The sequence below is a fragment of the Sinocyclocheilus rhinocerous genome, unplaced genomic scaffold (assembly GCF_001515625.1).
Source record: "Sinocyclocheilus rhinocerous isolate Xijiao unplaced genomic scaffold, SAMN03320098_v1.1 scaffold603, whole genome shotgun sequence".
NCBI lineage: Eukaryota > Metazoa > Chordata > Actinopteri > Cypriniformes > Cyprinidae > Sinocyclocheilus > Sinocyclocheilus rhinocerous.
Genome location: NW_015656630.1, coordinates 286183 through 310989, shown reverse-complemented (window position 1 = coordinate 310989; position 24807 = coordinate 286183). Strand labels below are relative to the sequence as shown.

At 35.9% G+C, this 24807-nt stretch overlaps 4 protein-coding genes across 6 annotated transcripts in view; 3 read left to right on the top strand and 1 right to left on the bottom strand.

The window, feature by feature from the left end:
- Nucleotides 1-764: 764 nt before the first annotated feature.
- On the top strand, nt 765-11000 carry adgrg4b (adhesion G protein-coupled receptor G4b). The gene is made up of 28 exons (XM_016528272.1): nt 765-939; nt 1986-2083; nt 2180-2250; nt 2340-2370; nt 2996-3039; nt 3244-3392; nt 3490-3696; nt 3816-3947; nt 4064-4137; nt 4249-4331; nt 4422-4455; nt 4614-4636; nt 4750-4898; nt 5105-5228; nt 6067-6173; nt 7030-7234; nt 7495-7663; nt 7995-8155; nt 8259-8364; nt 8460-8496; nt 8595-8698; nt 9198-9319; nt 9472-9740; nt 9837-9942; nt 10065-10345; nt 10422-10523; nt 10599-10763; nt 10849-11000. Exons 1-28 carry the CDS (start codon nt 843-845, stop codon nt 10998-11000), a joined length of 3402 nt encoding a protein of 1133 aa, XP_016383758.1. The 5' UTR covers nt 765-842.
- Nucleotides 11001-11464: 464 nt separating this feature from the next.
- Nucleotides 11465-17638, top strand: LOC107720622 (HIV Tat-specific factor 1 homolog). 2 transcript variants are annotated; one of them, XM_016528363.1, is made up of 11 exons: nt 11465-11575; nt 12011-12175; nt 12293-12509; nt 12596-12643; nt 12850-12863; nt 13139-13279; nt 13993-14156; nt 14295-14391; nt 16421-16510; nt 16638-16775; nt 17151-17638. In XM_016528363.1, exons 1-11 carry the CDS (start codon nt 11573-11575, stop codon nt 17436-17438), a joined length of 1365 nt encoding a protein of 454 aa, XP_016383849.1. In that variant the 5' UTR covers nt 11465-11572; the 3' UTR covers nt 17439-17638. The 2 variants fall into 2 exon arrangements, with proteins under 2 accessions (XP_016383849.1, XP_016383850.1); XM_016528364.1 differs by lacking the exon at nt 13139-13279 and having other exon boundaries at nt 12850-13004.
- A 69-nt stretch (nt 17639-17707) lies between these two features.
- LOC107720624 (transcription cofactor vestigial-like protein 1) lies at nt 17708-21026 on the top strand. 2 transcript variants are annotated; one of them, XM_016528366.1, is made up of 4 exons: nt 17708-17917; nt 18900-19084; nt 19151-19555; nt 20431-21026. In XM_016528366.1, the coding sequence occupies exons 2-4, from the start codon at nt 18901-18903 to the stop codon at nt 20472-20474; spliced, it is 633 nt and encodes a 210-aa protein (XP_016383852.1). In that variant the 5' UTR covers nt 17708-17917; nt 18900; the 3' UTR covers nt 20475-21026. The 2 variants fall into 2 exon arrangements, with proteins under 2 accessions (XP_016383852.1, XP_016383851.1); XM_016528365.1 differs by having other exon boundaries at nt 18896-19084.
- LOC107720625 (fibroblast growth factor 13-like) overlaps nt 19204-24807 on the bottom strand; it is a 33305-nt gene continuing 27701 nt past the window's right edge. Inside the window, exon 7 of the transcript XR_001637630.1 lies at nt 19204-19214. The gene's annotated coding sequence lies outside the window, so the exon portion shown is untranslated. The remainder of the gene's footprint in view (nt 19215-24807) is intronic.

Below are 24807 nucleotides of genomic sequence, written 5' to 3'. Positions count from 1 at the left end.
TGCATATTATTATTTCTTGCCTTTTGTTAGGTGGAGAATGGAAAAATGCAATAAACTGGTTCCGGCCTTATTCATCTTCCTCATTCAATGTATAATAGCTTCGAAGGATGAAGGTATTATTGTTGTGCAAAATATATTACCATTCACAAATTATAACATACATTTCTAAACTGGGACAACTGAGTTACTTGATACATATTTAAGCTTTGTTTGTTTGATATATGAAAATTTGACAGAAGTGCTTATGTGCTAAAATGTGTTTTACAAATTTCTTTTTCTACACCTGAGGGTCAGTGCATGCTGCCAGTTTATGGGGGAAGAAGATAGATTTCATGCAGAAGGACTGTAGTTTCTGGTTGCTGAAAAATGAACACAAAATTCCTTCCTTGAATGAGCTCAGTGTGTGTGTGAACATAAAGAGGAAGCTCAGCAATTCATACTGGACCGCGTTCACGTACCTGCACCCTAATAAGACACGCATAGAGCTTGGGCTGAAGGGATTTGGAACAGAACTCCATATCATAATGTTTGGGAGAGTCTGGACCAAATCTTCAGTGGTGTCCTTGGACAACTGGCATTCAATTTGCATGACCTGGTCCAACTCAATGACTGAACCAAAAGTCTATGTCAATGGAACCAAAGTAGAATTAAAACCACAGTCTAAAGGAACGGCTCTGCAGCCTTACTGCTGTAGCGTGGCCGCCGGTGGCACTCTGACTTTAGCTGTGGCCCACAATTTTGTGAAGAACAAGATAAGCATCGAGACGGGCACTGAACTGAAGGGCAGCTTAAGTCTATTCAGGTTGTGGGAACGAGTACGCAGTGCTCAAGACATATCCAGGATGGCCTGCACTGATGGGGATATTCTGCATTGGGAGAAACGAATCTGGAACAAAGCCCAGGACTGTAAGCCTATACAAGACGTTACGCAAAAGTGCGGTAAGTGACACACATATACACACAAAAAATAGTTAACAATGCCACTGTATATGGCCATTTTTTTACAAATAGAATACAAAAACATTGTTTTAAAAATGCTTTAAACATTTTTTATATTATTTTCTATTTATTATAAGGATTTAAATTTTCACAAACATATCAACATAGATACAATTTAAAACCCAGATCTGTGTGACTTTTCGTTATTTTTGATAATGAACTGTAAATAAACATAAAAAGTAAATGGACAAGTAATACATATATAGCTAGAGATGTCACTCAGTAGGCTAGTTACTACTGTAGTTAGTTTAGAATTAAATGTTGGTTTATAGTTATTAATAAACTTACATTTACCATAAATGTAAAAAACACGGCCCTCTGAAATGCTTTATTTTGATTGGTCCATAACAATGACCACTCTTCAAATTGCTTTCATGTTTCTCGTTTCACGCCACCACAGACTCACATTCATACAAACACAAATAGCTTCTTAGTTATCTACTGTATTGCAAATTATATTAGTTAACTTCAGTATTAATATTGTAGCAGTGTTCGTCTTGTTGTTCGTCGTCATACTGAGAGAAAAGTAGGTCCGGCTACTGCAGTGCTCGTATGGTGTGGGAGTAGGCTATTGTGATACTAAGATTGTTGCCATAATGATTAAGAAAACCAAATCGACCATGGATCATTTAAAGCGGTAACCTCCGGGGAATCAGCGCTTGTAAAAACAAAGAACCCGCAGGCTAATTTATTTGTCTACTATATCCACTATATCTGTGGGCACCGGTGCCACAAACATCATCTGCTCAGAGACAGAGAGCCGAGGCACAACCAAACAATGTTTTTCCCTAAATGCAATTTAATTTTTAATCGCTAGAGGGCCAAAAGTTACATATGAAGTCCACTTATTAACTGTAAAGGAAATACAGTCAACCGATCATTATCGCTAATTAAATACTATCAAGCTAATAATGAGGGCCTATATTTACATATCTATCCTCTATATTGGACCCTTTTATATCTGACACAATGTCCTCTTGTTCCAGACTGGCCTTTTTATGAAGTAAAATTAGTGCTTATCATCATTCGTGAAGACGGAAACAAAACAAACATTTACGATGCCCCAGAAGTTGCTCATCAGTGGGTGCGCTATAGAAAACACACTTTTAATTTTTACTGCTGCTAGTACCAAGACAAAATGTCAATAATATATGTAGCTTATATCTTTCCTCTCTCCAAGTTGACACAAGCATTAGAAGAATGGCCGACACATGTATATTTGCATAAAGTGAAAGTGTTTCCTATAGGAAGGTAAGACCTTGTAATATCTTTCTAAATATAGCCTAGTACAAATTTTTTTCAGGCCAGAATCCAAATTTACTCATGTTGTCTTTCAACAGCGCTCTTACACGCTCCAGTGGAAGTGCAAAGGTGCGTCAGTGGCAATAAAGGAACAGTTCACCCAAAAATGGAAATATGCACAAAATGTAGCCTACTCCGCTTCAGGCCATCCACGATGAGTTTGTTTCTTCATCAGAACAGATTTTGTGAAATTTAGGATTACATCACAGCATGTCTTATGAAGTCAAAAGCTGCATGTTTGCATGAAACAAATCTATCATTAAGACATTTTTCAAGCTATTGCTTCCAGCTGAAATAAAATATCAACAGGGAGTGGACTTTTTCACTGGAGGAAACATTATTATGGATTTTGGCTAAAGGAATAATTTACAGTTAAAATGTCTAAATCATGATTCCTACAAACACATAGAATTCAACTTCACAAGACATCAATTGATGGGCTGGAGTCGTGTAGGTTACTAGTGGATTAATGTAATGTTTTATTAGCTGTTTGAACTCTCATTCCGATGGCACCCATTCACTGCAGACGATCCGGTGAGCATGTGATGTAATGCTAAATTTTTCCAAATCTGTTCTGATGACATTCAACAAATTTTCATTTTTGGGTGAGCTATTCCTTGAAGACTATTTGTATGTAAAATTAAAAATCATCAAACACGCTCATCAAACTAACAAGATAAATATCTCTTTGCAGGGGGGAACCATGCAACTGTTTGCCACCAGTCCTGGACTCAGCCAGTGATAATCTCTTCTCAATTGCTTCTTATCTCCATTCTAAAAGAACTGTCACAATCTGCAAGAGCTTGCTTTTCATTCATTAGTTTTGGCATATTTATTTACCTTTCAGGGAGAAAAAAACATGCATCATTACTGATAAATGAAAAAATTACAATTAAAAGTTTGAGAAATGTTTGATAATGTCATCCTTATATATCTTTGTAGGTTTGATTGCTTGGCTCACCTGAATGTGATTCCTAATGCTGATGTAGGACAAATGCAGGATGAACTCACTGAGATCCTCGCCAAGCGTTACAAAATTGACCACTATGAAATAAAAACAGATGCTAACTTCATCTTCATATATCCTCTTGGTAAATCAGATCCAGGATGGCTAGGATGCTTTCCAACAAAAATAAAGCATAATTTCCATACAAACCAAATACAGTATGTTTTTTTTTTACTCTTTAGATGATCTCTTGCCGGACCTAGACACAAACCCACCCTTAACCGCGACTGAGTCTCTGCATCGTACAACTGAAACACGAACAACCACAATTCCTCAGCTGACGTCTACAACTACTGAAATTATTACTACTGCAAAAACAACAGGCACAACACCCAATCAAGTGGCAATAACAACAGAAGTTGTTTCATCCTCAACTGAAACAAAAAAAAGTCTGTACAGCAACTATATGTATTAGTTTCTCTCTTATGGACTGTAACATGCATAGGCCTATGTGCAATTTTAGATTAACTCATGATTCTTTGAATGTTTATCTCCATTTTTTCAACAGTCACTACATCCACACCATTCATGGAAACAACCCTGGCAGGAAGTTCCACGATTTTTTTATCCTCCACAAGAAGTCTTACATTAAATACAGCCGCATGCTCTTCTACTATTTCACCTGAAGGAAACATATCAGGTCAAGAATAGCCTTTTTGTTTTCTGTTATAAAACCATGTTCTTCAATCTCATGTGCAGTTAGTGATTTTACAAAGTATGGAATATTTAACAATGTCTATCTGTATTAAAATATAGAAAGTTATTTCAGTGTCAATGTCAATGTGACTATCAATGGCTCTGGTGACTCTGAGAACATAATTACAACCTGGGTAAGATATTAAACCAAGAGAACCTAAATTCATCCAGATATGTTGCATGTCAAACTGGAAATAAGTATCACATCTCAGCATCACATCACAGTTGTTTTATCATCACTGCAGCTTCATGAAACTCTTTCTAGTAAAGGAATACACGTTTTGCACTTTAAACTCTTGACTTCCTCAACACATGCACGAAAACGAAGGTTAGTCAGTCTTGTTGTTATTGCAGAGAACAGACCAAATTCCAAGACACACTATAGAATTTTTTTAACATGTCTGATTTGCATTTGCAGTGTGGAAACAAAATCATTCAAAGTGGATAGAAAGGTAAAAACTTCCAAATATTAACAGCAATTTTCAAAAAAAAGAAAAAAATGTCATTTTCACGTTTGTTTTAGAAATGTGAACTGAATTAGAAATTGAAAATGTTTCTCTATATTAGATACACAAAAATACTGTTTTGTTCTTGTTTATTTGTCTTGCAGCGGTCTCTGCTTTCAGTAACCAGGTGAGATGATCATTACAAGACAGCAGTTGAAGAAAAGTAAACAATGGTGAACAATAATTGTTGTGAACATACAATGTGTTTTAATGGGGTTATCTGATATGGCTTGTTCCCAGCCATAGCTGTGGCTTTCATGCCCAGGTAACAACTTCCTCAGACATCAGAGAGACAGAAAAATGGATTCATGGGCTTCTGGAAAAACAATACACCAGTGGAGCAGTATTCTTATATGCCCAACCTGAGGACATTTTAATTTCTTATATTGGTATGTGATACATCTGAAGAAAAATAAAATCAGATGATGAGAGAATCAGACTATGTAGTACTACATTCTCAGTACTACATACCTGTGTTTCATTGTAATATGGACAGAAACTGGAGAATTATTTTTTTTAAATTTATATAATAAATTGAATTCTATAACCATACACAAAGCTGCCTGAATGTATCTCTCTTCTTATCTAAAAACAGGGCCATGTCCTGAGCACAACCATCACACCAGGCAAGGGCTTTTCAATTGGCCTCAAATTAGGGTTCGGCACAACACCTCACTTTCCTGTGTGGGAAACCCTGAAAAGATAGCCTATAGGCAATGGTAAGAGCCTCTCTTAAAAATATTAGTTTCAACCTAAATAGAATTGAAGTTAGAAATTGCTTCATAGTTTTTTTAAAAACATGACTAAATGGTAATGTAATTTCTGTATGACTATCAGCATCAGACATAAATGCAAAAATAATTCATGCCATTCGCAACTAACTAATCAATATTCTAAGAACATTGCCAATGCTCCTGTTAAGTCATGAAACATTATGTTCAAAAGTTTTAATAATTCTTTCCCTTGCTTTTACAAACATTGTTTATGGAAAACTTTAGAGAGAACATTCCATTTTCTCAAACATCCTAAAAATGTTCCAGGAACAGTTTGAGCCAACGTCTCAAACAGCCATTTGCAATTATGTTTGGTGCCACTAGTGGCATGGAAATTACACACTTCATCTTTAATCAAAATATAATAACTGCATGAAATCATTTAACATTTCCACTTCTGTTCTACATAATGAGACATTGATGGACAGCCTGTAAATCTGCCTATACATCTTTTGACACTCCACTTGGTTATTGTTCACTAACTCTAAAAAGAGGAAGCTGTCTGATATAATATTTGAAGGGGCTGCTGTAAACCAATTAATTACATGTATGCACCATATAGTAGTATTATTAATGTCAAAACTGTTTGTATGATCGATTTCATTGCAGAGCGAAAGCAATCTCTTGTGTTTCCATAATGTTCCAATCGTTTAAGGTTTATACAGCCATAAAATGGATGAGCAGGTTTTAAACCTGAACTTGAACAGCATTGTGTATCTTGGAGTCAAGCAGCTCTGAGCAGTTTGCAATTGATTGTGACCTTCTCACCCTTCTCTCCAAACAGTCTTCTGGATGCAAACGTTGGAGCTCTTTGGAAATCTCCAGACCTGGGGCAATGCCAGGTTGTGGTCAATAGTGTGTCAGACCTGGAGGACATTACAGTCACTAATGGTGAACATTAGATACACAAGCTTCCTGTTAAAGGAATAGCTCACCCAGAAATGGAAATTTGCTGAAAATGTACTCACCCTTGGGCCATCCAATATGTAGATGAGTTTGTTTCTTCATCGGAACAGATTTGGAAAAATAGCATTCATCACTTGCTCACCAATGGATCATCTGCAGTGAATGGGTGCCGTCAGAATGAGAGTCCAAACAGCTGACAAAAACATCACAATAATCCACAAATTACCACACAATCCATCAATTAACATCTTGTGACACAAAGAAGACCCACTGGTTATGTAATGCTAAATTTCTCCAAATCTCTACACATCTTGGATGGCATGAGAGTGAGGAAATTTTCAGCATTTCAGATGTTATTTGTTTCCTTTAAAGTAAACAGAAATTAACTGAATTTACACAAGTGGATAGGAATCTGTTTTAACACATTACCCTCTGTATGATACAAATATGTCAATGTCAATGTCAATTTTATTTATATAGCACTATTAAACACAACCGTGGGTTGACCAATGTGCTGCACAATAAAAACATTTCAATAAGACAATACAAAATAATTACTAAAAGAAACAGTACAGTAGAAAGTTCTCATTGATAAAACGCCAAGTCAAAAAGGTAGGTTTTCAACATGGATTTAAAAACAGATAGTGAAGGTGCAGATCTAATACAGTGGGGCAGAGCATTCCACAATCTAGGGGCAGCAACTGAGAAAGCGCGGTCACCCCTGCATTTAAGCTTAGACTTTGGGATGCATAATAATCTCTGGTTGGACGACCTATATAAATGGCCAAATATCTATATGGGCGCATCCTAAAAACAATCCCTATGCATTTTTTCCTATTAGACAATGCAGAAGATATTCTGATCATGATTGAGGACTTGATACATGAGAACAAAAATCTGGATGAGTACGAGCTCTCAACGGTACTGGATAAACTAGCCGATGTGATTAACATTAGCGTGATCACGCCTCTGCTGGGAGAGGTCATCATCAACATCACATCTGACATCCTGGAGTCTGACAGCAACCTGCTGCCTTTCACCAACAGGTGTGTGTGTGTGTATGTGTGACACTGAGTGTTCATTTAATATATTTGCTTGATTTTTATTAAACAATAAAAGTAATAAAAAAATCAAACAAATATAGGAAATGATTTTTCATTTATGTGGTTAACAGTGAAATATATTGTGTGTAAATATATATTAAATTAGGTCTGCTGTTGATGTGCGGGTTTTACAGGCAGATTCCTGTAAAAAAAAATTACAGGCTTTCCATGTAAACAAAACATCCCTCCCTGTGTTTGTATAGTATTCTGAACATCACAGAGTCTGTCGGAGACCAGATGTTAGGGTTCAATGGGGATTCAGTCAGTTTAACAGCTCCTGCCTTAGCAATATCAGTGTTCAATATTGACCAAGGACATTTTCACAACCTTACCTTTGGAGTCTCTTCCACTAACAAAGGCTTAAACCCTGAGGTGAGTGCACAGCACCTTCATGAAACTAGTGGAACTTTATTTTTATATACTACTTTTCAAAGGTTTGGGGATAGACTTTATAATATAATATAATAATATACAATTTATTATTTATGTAATCATTTTTATGATCATTTATAATTTAATTTATAATCATTTTTTTAAATTTATGTAATAAATTAAGCATCATCAAGTATTGATCATTGAATGTTTCAGACAAAATCTGGCCAGCAAGTTTGGATTTCTGTTTTATATTTTTTCACCCTAAGAAAATATAATGTAATGAATCATATAAATCATCACACAATGATCAAATGCTTTTCTTCTATAGATTTATATCAACCAGGAGCCTTTTGATGGTACAGTGGCCTTCATTTCTCTGCCCTCTGAAATACAAGAGCGATTCCCCATTGTAAACAACACCAGCCCACGTGTTCAGTTTCAGTTTTATGGAGTTCCGACTCTCTTTCAAACAAAGGTGACTTCATCTTTGTTAGTTGCAGATGTTCAATTTACAGTTTGTCTATCTCACTGTTAGATTATTTTGACACAATATATTTGTGAGTTTGTCTCAGAATGACCCAGATGGGAAAAGACTGAACACTTACGTGGTGTCTGCAAGTGTGACTAATGCCACAGGACGCATTGAAAACCTAAAAGAATATATTGCTGTCACTCTGCACCATCTAACAACTAAGAATGTGAGCACTTTAGTTCTTAGTAATGTCCAGGAAAAATTAAAAAACACTGGCAGAAATCATTTTTAAATTGTCTTTACCTTTAACAGAAAGACCAGGATGTCCAGTGTGCCTACTGGGATTTCAATAAGAATGGCAAGTCACTTGGACTACATGAACACATTCTTCTTCTTCTTCTTCTTCTCACATTCTACATCTCATGTGTGGGTGGGTTTGTGCATGTCCTGTTTTAGATGGATATGGTGGATGGAATCCAAAGGGGTGCTGGACGTATAATAGCAGCAGTGATTACACAACCTGTCTGTGTGACCACATGACCCACTTTGGAGTGCTGCTGGTACGACACGATTCTGTGTTTGATACTCAATTACAATTACTTATACATTTACATTTACATTTAGTCATTTAGCAGACGCTTTTATCCAAAGGTGGAATGGAAGCAATCAAAATCAACAAAAGAGCAATGATACGCAAGTGCTATAACAAGTTTCAGTTAGCTTAACGCAGTATATGTAGCAAGGTTTTTATTTATTTATTATTATATAATAAATAAAAAGAAAACAGATAGAATAGAAAAAGAATAGAGCAAGCTAATGTTAGAGGCCTTTTTTGCTTTTGTTAATTGTATAATAAATAAAAAGAAAACAGATAGAATAGAAAAAGAATAGAGCAAGCTAATGTTAGAGGCCTTTTTTGCTTTTGTTAATTGTATAATAAATAAAAAGAAAACAAATAGATAGAATACAAAAGAATAGAGAAGCTAGTATATATGCATTGAATAATTGGCCTCAATGATATGTATTAAGTCATGATTTTATTATTTTTTTTAATTTAAGGATGTGTCCAGAACTCCCATTGATGAGAAGAATGAGCAAATCCTCACTCTTATTACATACATGGGCTGTGGTGTGTCTTCATGCTTTCTTGGGATCACAGTGCTAACATACACCCTTTTAGAGTAAGATCTAATTTATAATTGATGTTTATATATGGCAATGCAGCGTACTTGTAATACATCTGTTCAAAATTTACAAGAAAATGTACATTTTATAAGTCATTTTTCATGTTACATTGCTTTGCCATTAACTTTGATGCTTTGCATCTTAATAGGAAGTTAAGAAGAGACTACCCATCCAAAATTCTGTTGAATCTGTCTCTTGCGTTACTGGGACTGAACCTGGTGTTCCTGCTGAACTCCTGGATTTCTTCTTTTGGCATCTATGGCCTGTGCATTGCTGTGGCGGTGACCTTGCACTATTTCCTACTGACTTCCTTTACCTGGATGGGCTTAGGGGCTGTGAATATGTACTTTGCTTTGGTTAAAGTTTTCAATGTGTATGTGCCCTCATACATCTTGAAATTCTGCCTGCTTGGCTGGGGTGAGACATTTAAGATCATTTAAACATTTAGAGACAGATTTAAGTTTTCAATTCATTAATTTATCTCCATTTAACATCCATTATGTCTTTGTACAGGGATTCCACTTATTATATGTGGCTTGGTGGTGGCTATAAAGAGAGATGCATATGGCATGAACACCATGAGTGATTCTCAAATGACACTGGATGATTCGGAAATGTTGTTAGTGAAGTTGGATGATTGATTTTTCATGAAAATCGTGACAGAACAGCACTACAGATAAGAAATAACTTTATATTACCATCATCATGTCAAATGAAAGTGAATTATTTCATCTTTTTCAGTTGCTGGGTGCAAAATGATGTGGTTTTCTACGTGTCAGTAGTGAGCTACATAGCCTTCATACTGCTGTGCAATGGCTCCATCTTCTTAGTGGTTCTGATCCAGATCCGAAACATGCAAGTCAATCAACCGGCCGGCACCCGAAATGGGATCTTGAAAGACCTGCGGGCTGTGGCGAGCCTGACCTTCTTATTGGGTCTCACCTGGTCTGTGGCTTTTCTCGCTTGGGGTCCTGTTAAAGTGTTCCTCCTCTACCTGTTCTCCATACTGAACAGTCTTCAAGGTGAGAAAGAGCACATAAAATTCATTTAGATTCAGTTTTAGCATCCAATCCATTAATATGTCGTGATTTGTTCCAGGTTTCTTTATTTTTGTGTTCCATTGTCTCATGAAGGAAAACGTACGCAAGCAATGGAGAATACATTTATGTTGTGGAGCTTTCAAGCTGCAGGAATACTCTGGTAAAGCACAAATTTCTTTCTTGCAACCTTAACAATCTTGGAAAACACAAATGTTAACTTCTTGATTGTTTTCAGAATGGAGCCAAACTGCAACTGTGGTTCCCAAACACAAACCCAATCCACCAAATACGTTTCCTTTCATGGCATCTGTGAGATCCATCAAGTCTAATTCAACTCAGAGCTCAACGGTTTCCTTAGAGTCCAGTCAACATCAAATGACTATCACAAGACCCGACCTTGGTAAGACATTACCAATATGATAAATTGTTAATGCTATAAGGTTCAAATCTTTTATGTTTTCTTGTTTTAACTTTTCCTGTGATAGGATTTGTATATGAAAACACTTTGGTAATACCAAGAGCCAGAACAGGATTGATAGTTCTTCCATATGATACATCTCCTGCCACAGCAAGTGGGCTTGAGTTTCCTTCAAGGCCATGGAAGAATTTATTTGACACAGATATCTACCCAACATAAATGTTTCAGATGTTTAAATGTTTTTGTTTGTTGCTCTGTACTGAAGCACACATTTTTCTGGTAACTTTCCATTTTAAAATGACACTTGACTCTTAAAAAAATGAGTGAATAAACATATAGAAAACGGATTCCTCAGATCATATTACATTACCCTAACATTGTTTCATGAAATAATAGTATAATCAAGAAAAGTTATGTTGAACCTTAAACAAAAATGATATAAATCTGACTTGATTGGGAGTTACTATACTAGTATGCACCTATTCCTGTGTCAACATTAAATATTTAAATGATGTATAAAAATGTATCATTTGTTTGAGGAGATGTGGCATTTTTGTGAAATAAACAACACGTTCCCTTAATAAATCTTTAAGGTCTAAATAAATCTTTCAAGTCTAAAAAGTTAATTTGAATGAAAAACATAGACTTGTTAGTACTGCAAAAGGGACCATAGATAGAGGAACTACACATGTGCGGCCGACAGTTGCATTCCGGAAGACGCATAGCGGCGGACTTGCACGTTCTTCTTCGGAAGTGCAACGCTTGTACGTTTTGGAGGCTCAGCACTGGAAATGGTGGGTTTCTTTTTAATATATTCTTTATTTAAAATGTTAAAACAGATTAAAGGTCTTATTGTTCACCTCATATATTACATCTAGATAGCGCTGTGGCTCTAAATAAGCACCTCTGTGTTTACTCGTCACATAAGTGGATTGATATGGGTCAGTTCATATCAGTCTTTCTCATCATCAAAACTATCAAGATGTTTTGGCTGAAAACATTGAGAACTCATAGCAGGCGCCAAATGAAGCGGCAATTCATACTGAACGCCCACAAGTCATTTATTTCCAGTGTGGTTGCCAGTTATAATCCCCTTGTAACTCTTAAATGTTCACTTATGTATAGCCTGTGTGTGTGTGTGTGTGTGTGTGTTTATATATGTATATAGAGTGTCTTTATTGTCTGCAGAGCTCATGATTTTTTACATTAATATCTCTGTCTTTCTGTAGATGAGCGGGGACTCAGACGGTAATAAAGAGTTCCATGAGCAGCTCCGTTTGCAGCAGCTGTATGGACAGAGGCGAGAGGTTGGAGAAGATCCATACACATACGTCGACCCAGAAGACGGCACTGTGTACGACTGGGACCATGAAAAGAGAGCATGGTTTCCAAAGGTCTCTCCTTCCCAAACAAAATACTACATTTACTCAACAATTCTTTTTTTCATAACCCGGTCAGAGCTAATTAATAAGTTCTGTATTAAGGTACATTTGTTATTTGTTTCTTTATAGGTAAATGATGATTTCATCGCAGCATATCAAGCAAACTATGGCTTCAATGAGGAAGGGGCCCCTGATCCAAGTGCTGCGGTCCCTGTCACCGACTTTCTCCCTGCCAAACCAGAGGAGCCCAAGAAACCAGAAGAACCCAAGAAGCTGGAGGAGAGCTCAAACCAGGAAAAAACTAAGGAGGGAGCTCAGAAAGGAGAGAAGAGGAAAGCAGATCCAGGTTAGAAATTATTCATTACCAATTTTTTATTCTAATATACCAAGTATTCTAATTAACAAATAAACATTGTGTGTTGTGTTTTACAGGATGGTTTGAAGTTGAAAAAGACAAAAACACCAATGTTTATGTGACGGGTAAATAATTTCCCCATTTTTAGATTACAGTAGATTACTATTTGTTTATAATTTTGATATGAAGTTGGTATCATGTTGTAAATACTGGTATGACTCCCTCTACTGGCCATTTCTGTTTTTTAAATCACTTGGCTGGTTTAAATAAGAGCTGACAATCCAAAGTTAGGCTCACAAAATGTTTTTCCGTGAATGTGTCTCTCTTCTAGGTCTTCCTCCAGACATAACTCCTGATGAGTTTGTGGAGGTCATGTCCAAATGTGGAATTATCATGTGTGATCCTATCACAGAAGAGTATAAAATCAAGCTCTACAAGGACAAGGACGGCAACCAAAAAGGAGATGGACTTTGCTGCTACCTGAAGGTTGGTCATTGTAATACTACGATCAAGTTTATTTATCCCTTTTGCTGTGCTGAAAATCTTGAATGAAATTGATTGATCGTAGGCATCATTGATCTGTGTTTATGCACTAAACTAAATCTGGTCTAAATGACCACATAACTCCTGATGAGTTTGTGGAGGTCATGTCCAAATGTGGAATTATCATGTGTGATCCTATCACAGAAGAGTATAAAATCAAGCTCTACAAGGACAAGGACGGCAACCAAAAAGGAGATGGACTTTGCTGCTACCTGAAGGTTGGTCATTGTAATACTACGATCAAGTTTATTTATCCCTTTTGCTGTGCTGAAAATCTTGAATGAAATTGATTGATCGTAGGCATCATTGATCTTGTTTATGCATCTTAGTTTATGAGTAAAAGAGCATTATATGTGGATATTTTTGCCAGTGTTTATTCAAAAAAATAAGACGCATAAGCTCAGAGGTCTAATCAATTAAGCTCCGAAAAGAAATGTAAAACGTGTGCTAATTGAAAGAAAAGAAGTTCACCGCTTAACAAGAAACTGACAGGCTGTGTAACACAGTGAAAAAAGTTGTTATACCCTGTGTGAGCAAAGTCAGTAAGTTTTAGTCCAATTTGATAACATTAACTAGCATTTTCAGGAGAAAAAAAACCCCTCCCTGGGTCTAAACTTACTTTACATTCAATGCTATTTTACTATTATTGATATACTATTAAAATATTTATTAATATTTTGAATTAGATTTTTATGTCCATTTTAAATTTAGTTTGTTTTAGTCATTTTGTTATGTGCTTGCTTTTGTTGTTTTTATTTGTATGTTTATATATACACACACACACAAACACATTTCTATTTAGATTTATTTTTAATTGTAGTAATTTAGTACTTCAAAGTTAAATTAACATTGTAATCTCTTTAACACTGTTTACATGTGCGTTTATATAATTTGTAGACAAATGTTTTCATTATTTTATAATTCCTTGCAGAAAGAGTCTGTAGCTCTTGCCGTGCGGCTTTTGGATGAGACAGAGATTCGGGGCTACCAGCTGCATGTGGAAGCAGCGCGATTCGAGCTCAAAGGACAATATGATGCCAGCAAGAAGAAGAAAAAGAACAAAGAATACCGTAAAAAGCTCCAGCAGCAACAAAAGTAAGAACCTGTTCAGACTGACTCCTGCGGCTCTGTATAGTTGATTCGGACGCATTGTGCAACAATGCTCTGCCTAATCACCATATTTTTTGTGTTGCTGTAGCTATGACTGATATTTTTGGAATTTATAATTAACAGGCAGCTGGACTGGAGGCCGCAGAAAGTTGCGGAAACTCGAAAAAGGCATGAAAAAGTCGTCATCATCCAAAACATGTTTCATCCCAGTGACTTTGAGGCAAGAGTTAATCACAAAACACGCTGACACACCCACAAACACACTGGAACATACTACAGATGTTAGTGAATAGATGAACATTTTGTTGGCAACACTTTACACTGAATGCCGTCTGCATAAAAAAAGTGTCTTCTGACAGAGCTTTTGTCAAATATCTTTTGCTGCAGATTAAACCAGACCTACAGAATTTCTTTTTACAGTTCAGAATAACTTGATGTATGAATAACTTGATGTATGAAGTTAATTACAATAATGCTCTTGATTAGCAACAGTTTAGAGCTATGGCATTGTTTAGTTTCTCTGTAGCAGCGATGAACATCTCACAGCTGGTCTGTCTGCATTCCTGAAGTAGGTGCAACCTAAAGGGTCAGATGAGAACAGGAATGCAGGTGTGGATCTGCAGTTCACACATCGTCTTGATTTCTATGACTATTAATTGTTTAATGAATGAGACTGATACTTAAATTGCTAAATTTAAGTATCTAACTAAAACTATGTATGTGACGCAACTGTAAATAATATAGGCCTCAATTATAAATAATTTAAGTCTGAGATAAACTACATACAGTACACACTATCGTTCAAACGTTTGGAGTAAGTAAGGTTTATTTTTACGAAGTTAATATTTTAACTTGACAAATAAACTCAACTCCGCAATTAAATGCTGTTTCTATGCATCAAAGAATTTATGAGAAAATGTTTATGGTTTCCGCAAAAATATTAAGCAGCACTACTGTTTTAAGCATTGATAATAAGAGATGTTTCTTGAGCAGTAAATCAGCTTATTAGATTGATTTCTGAAGATCATGTGACACTAAAGACTAGTTCAATGATTCAAATTGTAATTGTAATAATGTTTCACAATGTTACTGTTTTTATTGTATTTGCTATATTTTTGATCAAATGAATGCAGCCTTGGAGAGCATAAGAGACTAATAACTTTAAAAACCTTACCAGCCCCTTAAACAGTAACGTACTAACTAGAATAATAAATTTAACACAAGTATTAAAGTGCCCCTATTATGGATTTTTGAAAATTACCTTTCATGCAGTGTGTAACACAGCTCTAAGTGAATGAAAACATCCTGCAAAGTTTTAAATCTGAACCGTGTATAAAGTTATTGTCTCTCAAAAGAAAGAGTCGACTCTGAATCATTGAAACGAGTCGTTTTTAAAACGAATCCCAAGCCGTTTCATGTTGACGTCAACATGAAATATTAGCATATTGCCCACCCACTTGTTGGTCTTTTCGTGTTGGTCTGAATGAAAATGCAAATTCATTCTTTGCCACTAGGTGCTGCTTTTGGAGCAGTAAAAATAGCAGTTTCTCCGGTAACGCTGTACACAAAGCAGCACTGCTCTCACAAACACTGCTTTATCAGGCATTACAGGCATGATGCAATGGAAATGAGACCAATCGGACCAATCACCGCAGATTAGCATCAAGCAAAGGAAAAGGGGGGGGTTCTTCAAAGTTGCTATCCTTTGCTAGATTTCAGCTCTGCGCACTCTGGACATTCAAAAATCAGTCAAACCTCATCCATTTCATTTTTTTATATATATTTTTTTATTTTAGTACCAGTTAGGCACAATTTATATTTTGTCAACAAAGTTAATTTCAATCGTTTAACCATAAGCCTTTAAATACATTTTTTGGGTCACACTTTATTTTACAATTCTCTCTACTAACAAATCATCAACTAAGACTTTTGCTTCCAACTCCTAATCTGCTGCTTATTAATAGTTAGTAAGGTAGTTGTTAAGTTTAGGTATTGGGTAGGATTAGGGATGTACAATATGGTCATGCAGAATATGTGCTTTATAAGTATTAATAAACAGCCAATACGGTAATAATAGGCATGTTAATAAGTAGCTAGTTTAATAGTAAGAATTGATCCGTATACTAAAGTGTTACCAGTTTAGTTTTTAGTTTTTTTTTTTTAATTAATGAGCAATATAAATTAAGTCAAATGTGTTCATACTTTTGATTGACAATGTGTTGAAGAGCTGCACCCTATGTCTCATGCAGGAGGATCCGTTGGTTCTGAATGAGTACAGAGATGATCTACGGACAGAATGTGAGAAATTTGGGCAAGTGAAGAAGGTCATCATCTTTGATGTAAGTCCTCTCCTGTCCACAATTAATATAATAAAACTTAGTTGTATTTAAAGTCAATGACCATTCAAATGTCTCTCTCTCGCTGTCATTTCTAACACTATACTCTTTGCTTTTCCATGGAAATCAGAGGCACCCTGATGGAGTGGCATCCGTGGCTTTTAAAGAACCTGAAGAGGCGGACATGTGTCAGACGGCTCTGAATGGACGCTGGTTTGGTGGGAAGAAACTATCAGCACAGCTGTGGGATGGTGTAACTGACTACCAGGTAAAATACTTGGCCTATTTAAAGTCATCATGATTTGCTGTTTGCAAGCCATTTTACTATCTGATATTTTCTGAATGAAACGGGATGTTTGAAGAGAGAAAATGTAGAGAGGGACATTAGTTTATCAATCAGGAATTTGCTGAATCATGTAAAGTGTGTGTTACTGAATGCTGGTTTGCCAAAACAGTCCCTAAGTAGCTATTTGGCTGTTGTTTAACACTATCCAGTAGTCTTATGGGGAAGAGGAAAGTTATTACATTTGAGTAAAAAAAAAACATGCTAGGCAGACTCTCCCAACAAAATGATTAAAATTGATAATTTCTGTTCTCCTCTGCTTATTTTTCTTTGTCTCACATTTTGGCTCTGGTCACCGAGGTTGAGGAAACCTCACGAGAACGAGAAGAGAGACTGAAAGCCTGGGGTTCTTTCCTGAGTAACGAGAGTGCGTCTGCCGAAGCTAAAGCGGACCCTTCAAAAGCAGCTGAACAACAAAATTCCAGCACACAAGAAGCAGCAGAACAGACTCAACAGGAGGAACATGCAAACGAAAGCATCGCAAAACCACAGGAGGGGAAAGATGAGAAGGAGGATGAGGAGGAGGAGGAAGGAGGAGTAGCGTCGACCGATAGCAGTTTAGCAGGAAGTGATAATGAGGATGCGTAGATGCTGAGAGAAAAGAGGACTTGTTTAATGTCTCTTGCTAAAACATCTTCACACTAATTTACAGTGTTTTCTTTTAATTGTTTATTCCCATGACATGTCTGCATTTCACCATATCAACCCCCTCCCGTCCTTTATGCTAATGTGTGTCATTGAATCAATTTGAACATCTGTTAATAGTTTTATAGTAAAAAACATTTTGTAACCTCGTCATTGTTTCTTGCTTTCATGAAAAAGATGTTCATTAGTAACGTCGCTCACTAACAAGATCTTTATATGGGAACAAAAAACAAGCAGTTTCCTTAAGTGTAGTTCCATGTAAGCCTAATGATAGCTGTGGTTTATCTGTTTGAGAGACCTTGTTCAACTCGCTCGGGTGCATTTTTCAGTGCACAAGTAAAGAAGAGCACCTCCTGCACGTAGTATCACATTCGTTTTGTTTTAGTATGATCGGTGGCTGGATGTTGGCTGGATTCAGTTTGGTAAGCAGTTTGGGGTTTTGAATTTATTTGTGAATGCAATTAAAATCCTGTTTCAATTTGAGAAAGGAGTGCTTGAAGTTTAAGTAGGAGCAGTACAACTTGTTTCCCTTTAGAAGTGTGGATTACATTTTTTGACTTTTTACCAATTTTTTATGTATGTTTATTTCTAGAATAAATAAGAGCTTATTTCTATGAATTATAATTATTATAATTAATTTAGTTTTCTCCCTCACGGATTTTGTAAAGCCAGTTTTGATAAGATTTTTCTTTTAAGCATTTTTGTTGGATGCGGTTTAAATATGAATAAACTGCACTGCCATCTCAAGCTACATTCATAAATTGTAGTATACACTACTTTTTATCATTTGGGGTTGGTTGGGTTTGTTTAATGTTGTTGAGAGAAGTCTTTTATGCTCACCAAGGCTACGGGTAATGTGAAATACATGCAATACAATTTAAAATAAGCGTTTTCTATTGTAATATATTCTAAAATGTAGATCATTCATGTGAATTTTCAGCAGTCATTTCTCAAATATTCAGTGTCACATGATACTTCAGAAATTATTCTAATATGCAGATTTGGTGCATAAGAAGCATTGCTATTGATGTTGAAAACCGTTGTGCTTAATATTTGTGAAAAACAACATTTTTACAGTTTAATAATACAATCTGTACTCAAGGTTGTGAAATTACAAATGCTTGAAAAAAATTAGTGCTAATATTTATATACATTTAATTGTTTAGTGTCTTGCAGAAAATCATTGTATTAGGGTTAATGTTGTAAGATACATAAGATAAAGTGTTAATGAGAAATCTTTGATGTTCTTCGAGAGTTCACTCCTTCAAAGAATTGTGTTATGACAGTGTTTCCTATTTTATTTATTTTAATGTATAGGATAGTAAATTGCTTTTCAATGTAAAATATGAGAGAGAATAAAGACAAAATGTAAAATAACCCATCTATGTTGTATTCCTAAGTCAGGATGATGGCGGACAGAGTGTTAAAGCACTCAGAGGAGTGTAAAGATCCTCCTCAGCTCTTTACATACTATCAAGGCGACATCAACACTGCAGTGGATGAGCACTTCTTCCGTGCCCTGAATAAAGCAACCACACCAAAAGACCTCAGTACAAAAGCCAAGGACAGCAATAGGATTCCCAAATCTGGTGCGTTAATGTGCATCTATCTATCTTATCTATCTATCTATCTATCTAATGCGTTTCTTGTCCCAGATGTTCCCTCATCATCATGGGCTTCTTCTGGTCTAACATGGTCTAAGTCCACACACTCTTCCGGCTCCTCAAAGCTGGCCCAGTTGATAACCATGGAACCTCCATCCCAGGGAGTTATTGTGAATCCTTCAGTACTGTCACCACCACCATCATCATCATCATCATCCTCCTCCTCGTCCCTCTGGCCATGTCCACCCAGACAGGGCACAGCCTTCGAACTGCCTCAAATACTCTACCAACAGCCCATGGCTGCTGAGAGCAGTGCCAGCTCTTACCTGAACCTGTTACAAATGGATCGGCCAACAGGGGGCATCATGATCTCGCCCTTCTCAAAATCAGAAACCAGACCAGAGTGGAATTCTGGGACGGCCTTTAAGGATGGAAGCAGGATCGGCCTAGATTCAGGTAATCATGCCATTGCTAACTGTTTGCGCAAAAATGTATTTAATACAAGTGCAAGGAAATCAATTAATTGTTCAGTAAAGAATAATGAACAGTCAGCTAGTAATTAACACAAACCAAGACAAGGTGATCAGACTATTATCCTGAAGGTGTTTGAAACGAGAGAGTGTTGATATGGGAGATTTGTAATAATCTGATGAACAGTATTTGCCATGGACAACCGCTAAATGCTGCGATTGACCAATCAGAATCCAGTATTCCATAGAATTCGCATACGTGGAGCTTCTTCGCGACAGTTAAAAAAAAGTGTGTTCTATTTAATATAAAGTCATCTATTTAGAGGGCTAGTTCACCCACAGATGAAAATTCTGTCATCATTTACTCACCCTCAAGTTGTTCCAACCCTGTGAGTTTGTTTTAGATTGAACATAAAAGAACATACTTCGAAGAATGTGGGTAACCAAATAGTTGCTGGTCCCCATTGACTTCCATAGTATGGGAAAAATACTATAGAAGTCAATGTTGGGGACATGTTGGGGAAATGTTTGTGGTTACCCACATTTTTCAAAATATCTTCTTTCGTGTTCAGCAGAAGAAAGGTTTGGAACAACTTGAGGGTGAGTAAATGATGACAGAATTTGCATTTGTGGGTGAACTATCCCTTTAAGTCAAGTAATAAGTCATCCAGACACGTTTTGTCTACTGTTTTATGAATACTGTGAAATGGGACATTCTATTCTTTTCACATACACATTCTGTTTCGCCTACATATAGAAGGGTATGCATATTCGGAATGCAGACTGACTTGCAGTGCATAAATGAAGTGTTTGTTTAGGTGGTGATAAATTATTTATTTGTGATCATCTTGTGTTTTTCAGGTGTGCCTGTGTCAGAAATCAGTAAGGATTTGTACTGGTATTGAAGAAGCGATTTCTGGCTCTATGACGAAAATATATTTTCAGCACAAGACTGTCTGTGTTTGTATTATTATGTAAGCTTAAGAATGCTGTGGTTTTTGGTCATCTGGAAGAGTGACTCAAACCATTATATTCATGTTGTCAGACATTCCTCAGCGATGAATGGCAGGTAATTGCTTGATTTAGCCGTGAGCATGTGCATAAGCTATCTTGTAGTAGGACATAAGTGAGAATACCTGACTGGAAAGAGTTCACTTCTCTTAGCTGTTTAATGGGTGAATGAGGTTTAAAGTCTATTTATATGATTTATAGTTTTACCAAACTTTCTTTGAACATTATTATTATTAATATAGACCATAATTTTCGCAATGCAAAAACTATATAGTCATTTGTCAAAAAATATATTCAATATAGTTACTTTTTAAATGAAACTTTTCTCTTTCATACCTTGAGGGATGAACAACCCTTCAAAACCTCATCAACAAGTGTGTCAACTCTCTAGATCAGGTTACACAGAAGGCCAAGTAAAGCTGATGTAATGGTAAAAGTGAACTCACATGAGCAAACCAAAAATAAATTTCTTTAAAACTGTTCAAATGATATTGGACTTCATCTTTACAAACCTGTTTGCAATACCTGCTTTACACTTTTTCCCTCAAGCAGTGATGTATTTCCCCATCACAAGCCCTCACTTCTGATGTATGAGTATGACAAAACAGCTAAAGGCTTTGCACAATGATGAGTTTCCTCAATTATTTTCAAGAACAGTATACAATAGTCTATTTTCAGTATGAATAGACAGGTGACCCTTTGTTTAATAAATCCTACATGAAAATTGTCCTTTTGTACATACTTTACACATTTAGACATTTGATTTTCAGCAGGTTTGCAGTTATAAATTTTACTGTTTCTTTTTGTTTTTCATTTATACTTCATATTAATTTAATTTTTAGAATTTTTATTTCAACTCCTTGACTGTCTGTTGTTCATTGGCATGTTAGATTTAGCTTTCAGCTTGTTTAATTCAGAGATTTTTAAAGACAATTACAAAAATATAAAGAAAAAAGTCAATTGCATTCTGTATCTCCTGCTCAAAGCATTGATTTGCATTAAAGGAGACATTTCTTTGAGGCTAAAGACTCAACTGTACATCAAGACTGCCCACACATCTCTGCAAACTAACGTCACGTGCCTCTGTTTAAAAGTTCAGAAGTGGGAGACAGTGTCTGCTGAGCAACGGTGCCAAAGGGGGATTTGTCTCCCACTCAGTCATTCATAGATATATGAGATCCCCACACCACAGGTGTCCTCCTACATGCTTAGCTTCAACAGCACTCTCCGCTGTGCATGTATTCAGGGGATGTGGGGTATGAACATGCACATGAGGATGGCTTTTCACACTCTCTTACTCCCACATTTCAACAAAACAGTTATTACTGCTAATAACACTTTGGGAGACTCTTTAGGAGAAGAAAGTCACAGGCTGCCCACAAACCTTAAAGCGGCATAACTACGCACAGAGAGCCACTAAATGCAACTTCTGCTAATTTTTCAAAAATTAGAGCAAAATGATAAATAATTTATCTTAGGTCAGCATATTAATAGCTTCATATGTACTGGGAAACATACTAGATAGACTCAAGTTGTCCTGTGTTTTAAATTACAAATAAATATAAATAAACATTATTTTTTACATAAATATAAATGTAATATTTTTATTTTTATTGCAGTTATTTAATCACGTTTCATATATATATATATTAGAATTTTGCTAATTCATCATGTTAACATTTTATTAAACGGTTATTTAATTATTAAATCGTTAAATAGACCATATGAGAGGTTGTTTAATGGCAGGTTCTGTTGTGACAACTTACCACATATAGAATGGCAGGGCATTTTATCACAAAATATCAGTGTTCAGTGAGTTGCACAATTTTTCCCAGGCATTAATTTTGGAAATGTTTTCTACTATTCAGAAATTAAATTAAAATCAATAAGAAATACACACCAGTGTGACATGGCTTGAGAATGAGAAACCTTATAGGAACTGGAGGCTTTTTAAATCTCTTGGGTTCAATCAGTAGATCATAGCCCCAACTCACTGATTGCTGCATGTTCTTTCTTCGTGTACTTTTCTCTTTCCCATCTTCCTCTCACATCCCTAGAGTGTATTTGTGAATGAGAAGATGAGATTTGATATGTTCTCAGAGCATTTGCCCTAGTTCAATAAAGATTTAAATGAAAGCTAAATTAAAAGATCTTTTCATTTGGTTAAACTGTTAGCAGTAATCTCAAGCATGCTTCAAGAAGCTTCTGTTTGAGCTCAGTTTGTAATTTTTTAATGATTAAAATAAGCATTAAATGACTTTCTTAACCAATTTTACTCACGTTAATTTGACGTCACTCGAAGTCTGAGTGAAACAGGATATTCAGTGTGCAGGCCAGAATGCAATTATAATTACAGGAACTTGGATTAAGAAAGTAAATACAGGGTCAGTTTTATGGTTGGTCCAATAAAGATTTAAATGAAAGCTAAATTAAAAGATGGTTTTCATTTGGTTAAACTGTTAGCAGTGATCTCAAGCATGCTATACTGGAAGCTTCTGTTTGTATTTAACAAGCATTAAAACAACTTTCTTAACCCATTTTACTTCCGTAATTTGACATCACTCGAAGTCTGAGTGAAAAGGGATATTCAGTGTGCAGGCCAATGTAATTATGAACACAGGAACTTGGATTAAGAAAGTAAATACAGGGTCAGTTTTATGGTTGACTGAATAATGTGGAATGCACTTCTCATCTGTAGATCGTTAGATCGAGTACATTATACTGGACCAGATGGTAGAACTTGTCATTTCAGCAAGCTCACTATTCGATTATTGATGCCTTGGCACATTTTAAGTTCTCTCTCATCTGCCCTAATTTTCCTGCTCTCTTGTGAAGTAAATAAATCAGGTTGATGCCAAAATACGAGGACAAAAGGGGCACATTGAGTCTAAATCTGTCATGTGTGATATTCAGCAATTTGAGGATCAACCATGAGAAACACTATGCACACTCACTTTGTTGCAGTTATTTAATTGCTGAATTGCAAACTGAAGAAATAGGCAATGTGGATTGTGAAAACATTAACACTTAAAGGAAGAACCAAATGGAAGGGTGCCCAAATGTTACATTACTTTTACTGTAATATATTTTCAAACTGTTTAATTCAGCAAACAGCCAGTGCAGTTCAATTAGTTTTCCTCAAAGAAATGGACTTTGAAGCCACATATTTCCAATCACCAATGTCTGAAACCTCTGTAGATGTTTGAGACATTCTCATATGTCAGTTTTTATTAATAGTTCCTCTCTAAATAGATATCAAAAGACCCTCCACCTCATTAAATGGTGTATGGGTATTTGGGTATTGTGGCAAGCCATTTTCATTTTAATTCATTTAACTAATAACTACTTTTACATTACTCATTTTTATTTTTTAAATAAAATACAGACTAATATCTATTTTAGTTTCACTGACTTAAATTAAATATTCCAATAGTTACTAGTATCTTACCACTATACATGGGTGTAAAATACGCGTGGGACATGTCCCCCCACTATTAATAAAACGTAAATTTGTCCCCCGCACTTTTTCAGGCAAGTGCATTCACATAGTGGTTTTCAGGGGCCAGAGAATAAATCTGGATTTAAATTCAAAGAGAAAAGATAACCTATGCATGACCTGGCATTTTATTCATATCCAAAATGAGGAGATGTGAACATTACGGAGCACTGAACACTCTCATGCAGTGACTGTTTCATTCATACTCGAAGTCGGAGGGCGCTCTTGTGCAGAAAGTCCAAAACGGATTATAAGTAATAACGTATGACGTGCTGAATCGAGCTATTGCTGTGGCTAAGCTGAATAAAAAACTTGAAGACAATACATGCACGATTGTGAAACTATATGGATTATGTGTGTTCTTCAAGTCATCTCCAAGTTATGAACAAACTATCTGAATAATGCAGTGCTACTTATATCATTTATTACAGTAGCCTATAGAAACTATACATTTTCTGCCTTATTCTGTGATAAAAATAAAAAAAGTGTAGTATATGAACAAATCATAAAATTGCCAATAGGAAAATATAGAAAAAATATTACAGAATACAAATTATTTGTAATTGTCCAGCAGTGTATTTGATTTCTTAGCCAGTTAAGAGATAAGAAAAAAATAAATAAATCCTGTCTCCAACTCACCCCCCACCCCCCACCCCCACCTCCAAAAAAAAAGATATTACCTTTGACATATCTGTCCCCCTCACTTCTGAAATGATGGCTAGCTACGCCCC

Coding starts and splice junctions, on each gene's coding strand:
- adgrg4b (XM_016528272.1), top strand. CDS start 843: ATGGCCTGCACTGATGGGGATATTCTGCATTGGGAGAAACGAATCTGG. Junction 940..1,985: donor AGACGTTACGCAAAAGTGCG/GTAAGTGACACA, acceptor CTCTTGTTCCAG/ACTGGCCTTTTTATGAAGTA. Junction 8,497..8,594: donor CTGGGATTTCAATAAGAATG/GCAAGTCACTTG, acceptor GTCCTGTTTTAG/ATGGATATGGTGGATGGAAT.
- LOC107720622 (XM_016528363.1), top strand. Junction 12,510..12,595: donor GAAGAGGAAAGCAGATCCAG/GTTAGAAATTAT, acceptor TGTGTTTTACAG/GATGGTTTGAAGTTGAAAAA. Junction 13,280..13,992: donor GACTTTGCTGCTACCTGAAG/GTTGGTCATTGT, acceptor AATTCCTTGCAG/AAAGAGTCTGTAGCTCTTGC.
- LOC107720624 (XM_016528366.1), top strand. CDS start 18,901: ATGATGGCGGACAGAGTGTTAAAGCACTCAGAGGAGTGTAAAGATCCT. Junction 19,085..19,150: donor CAATAGGATTCCCAAATCTG/GTGCGTTAATGT, acceptor TTCTTGTCCCAG/ATGTTCCCTCATCATCATGG. Junction 19,556..20,430: donor CAGGATCGGCCTAGATTCAG/GTAATCATGCCA, acceptor TGTGTTTTTCAG/GTGTGCCTGTGTCAGAAATC.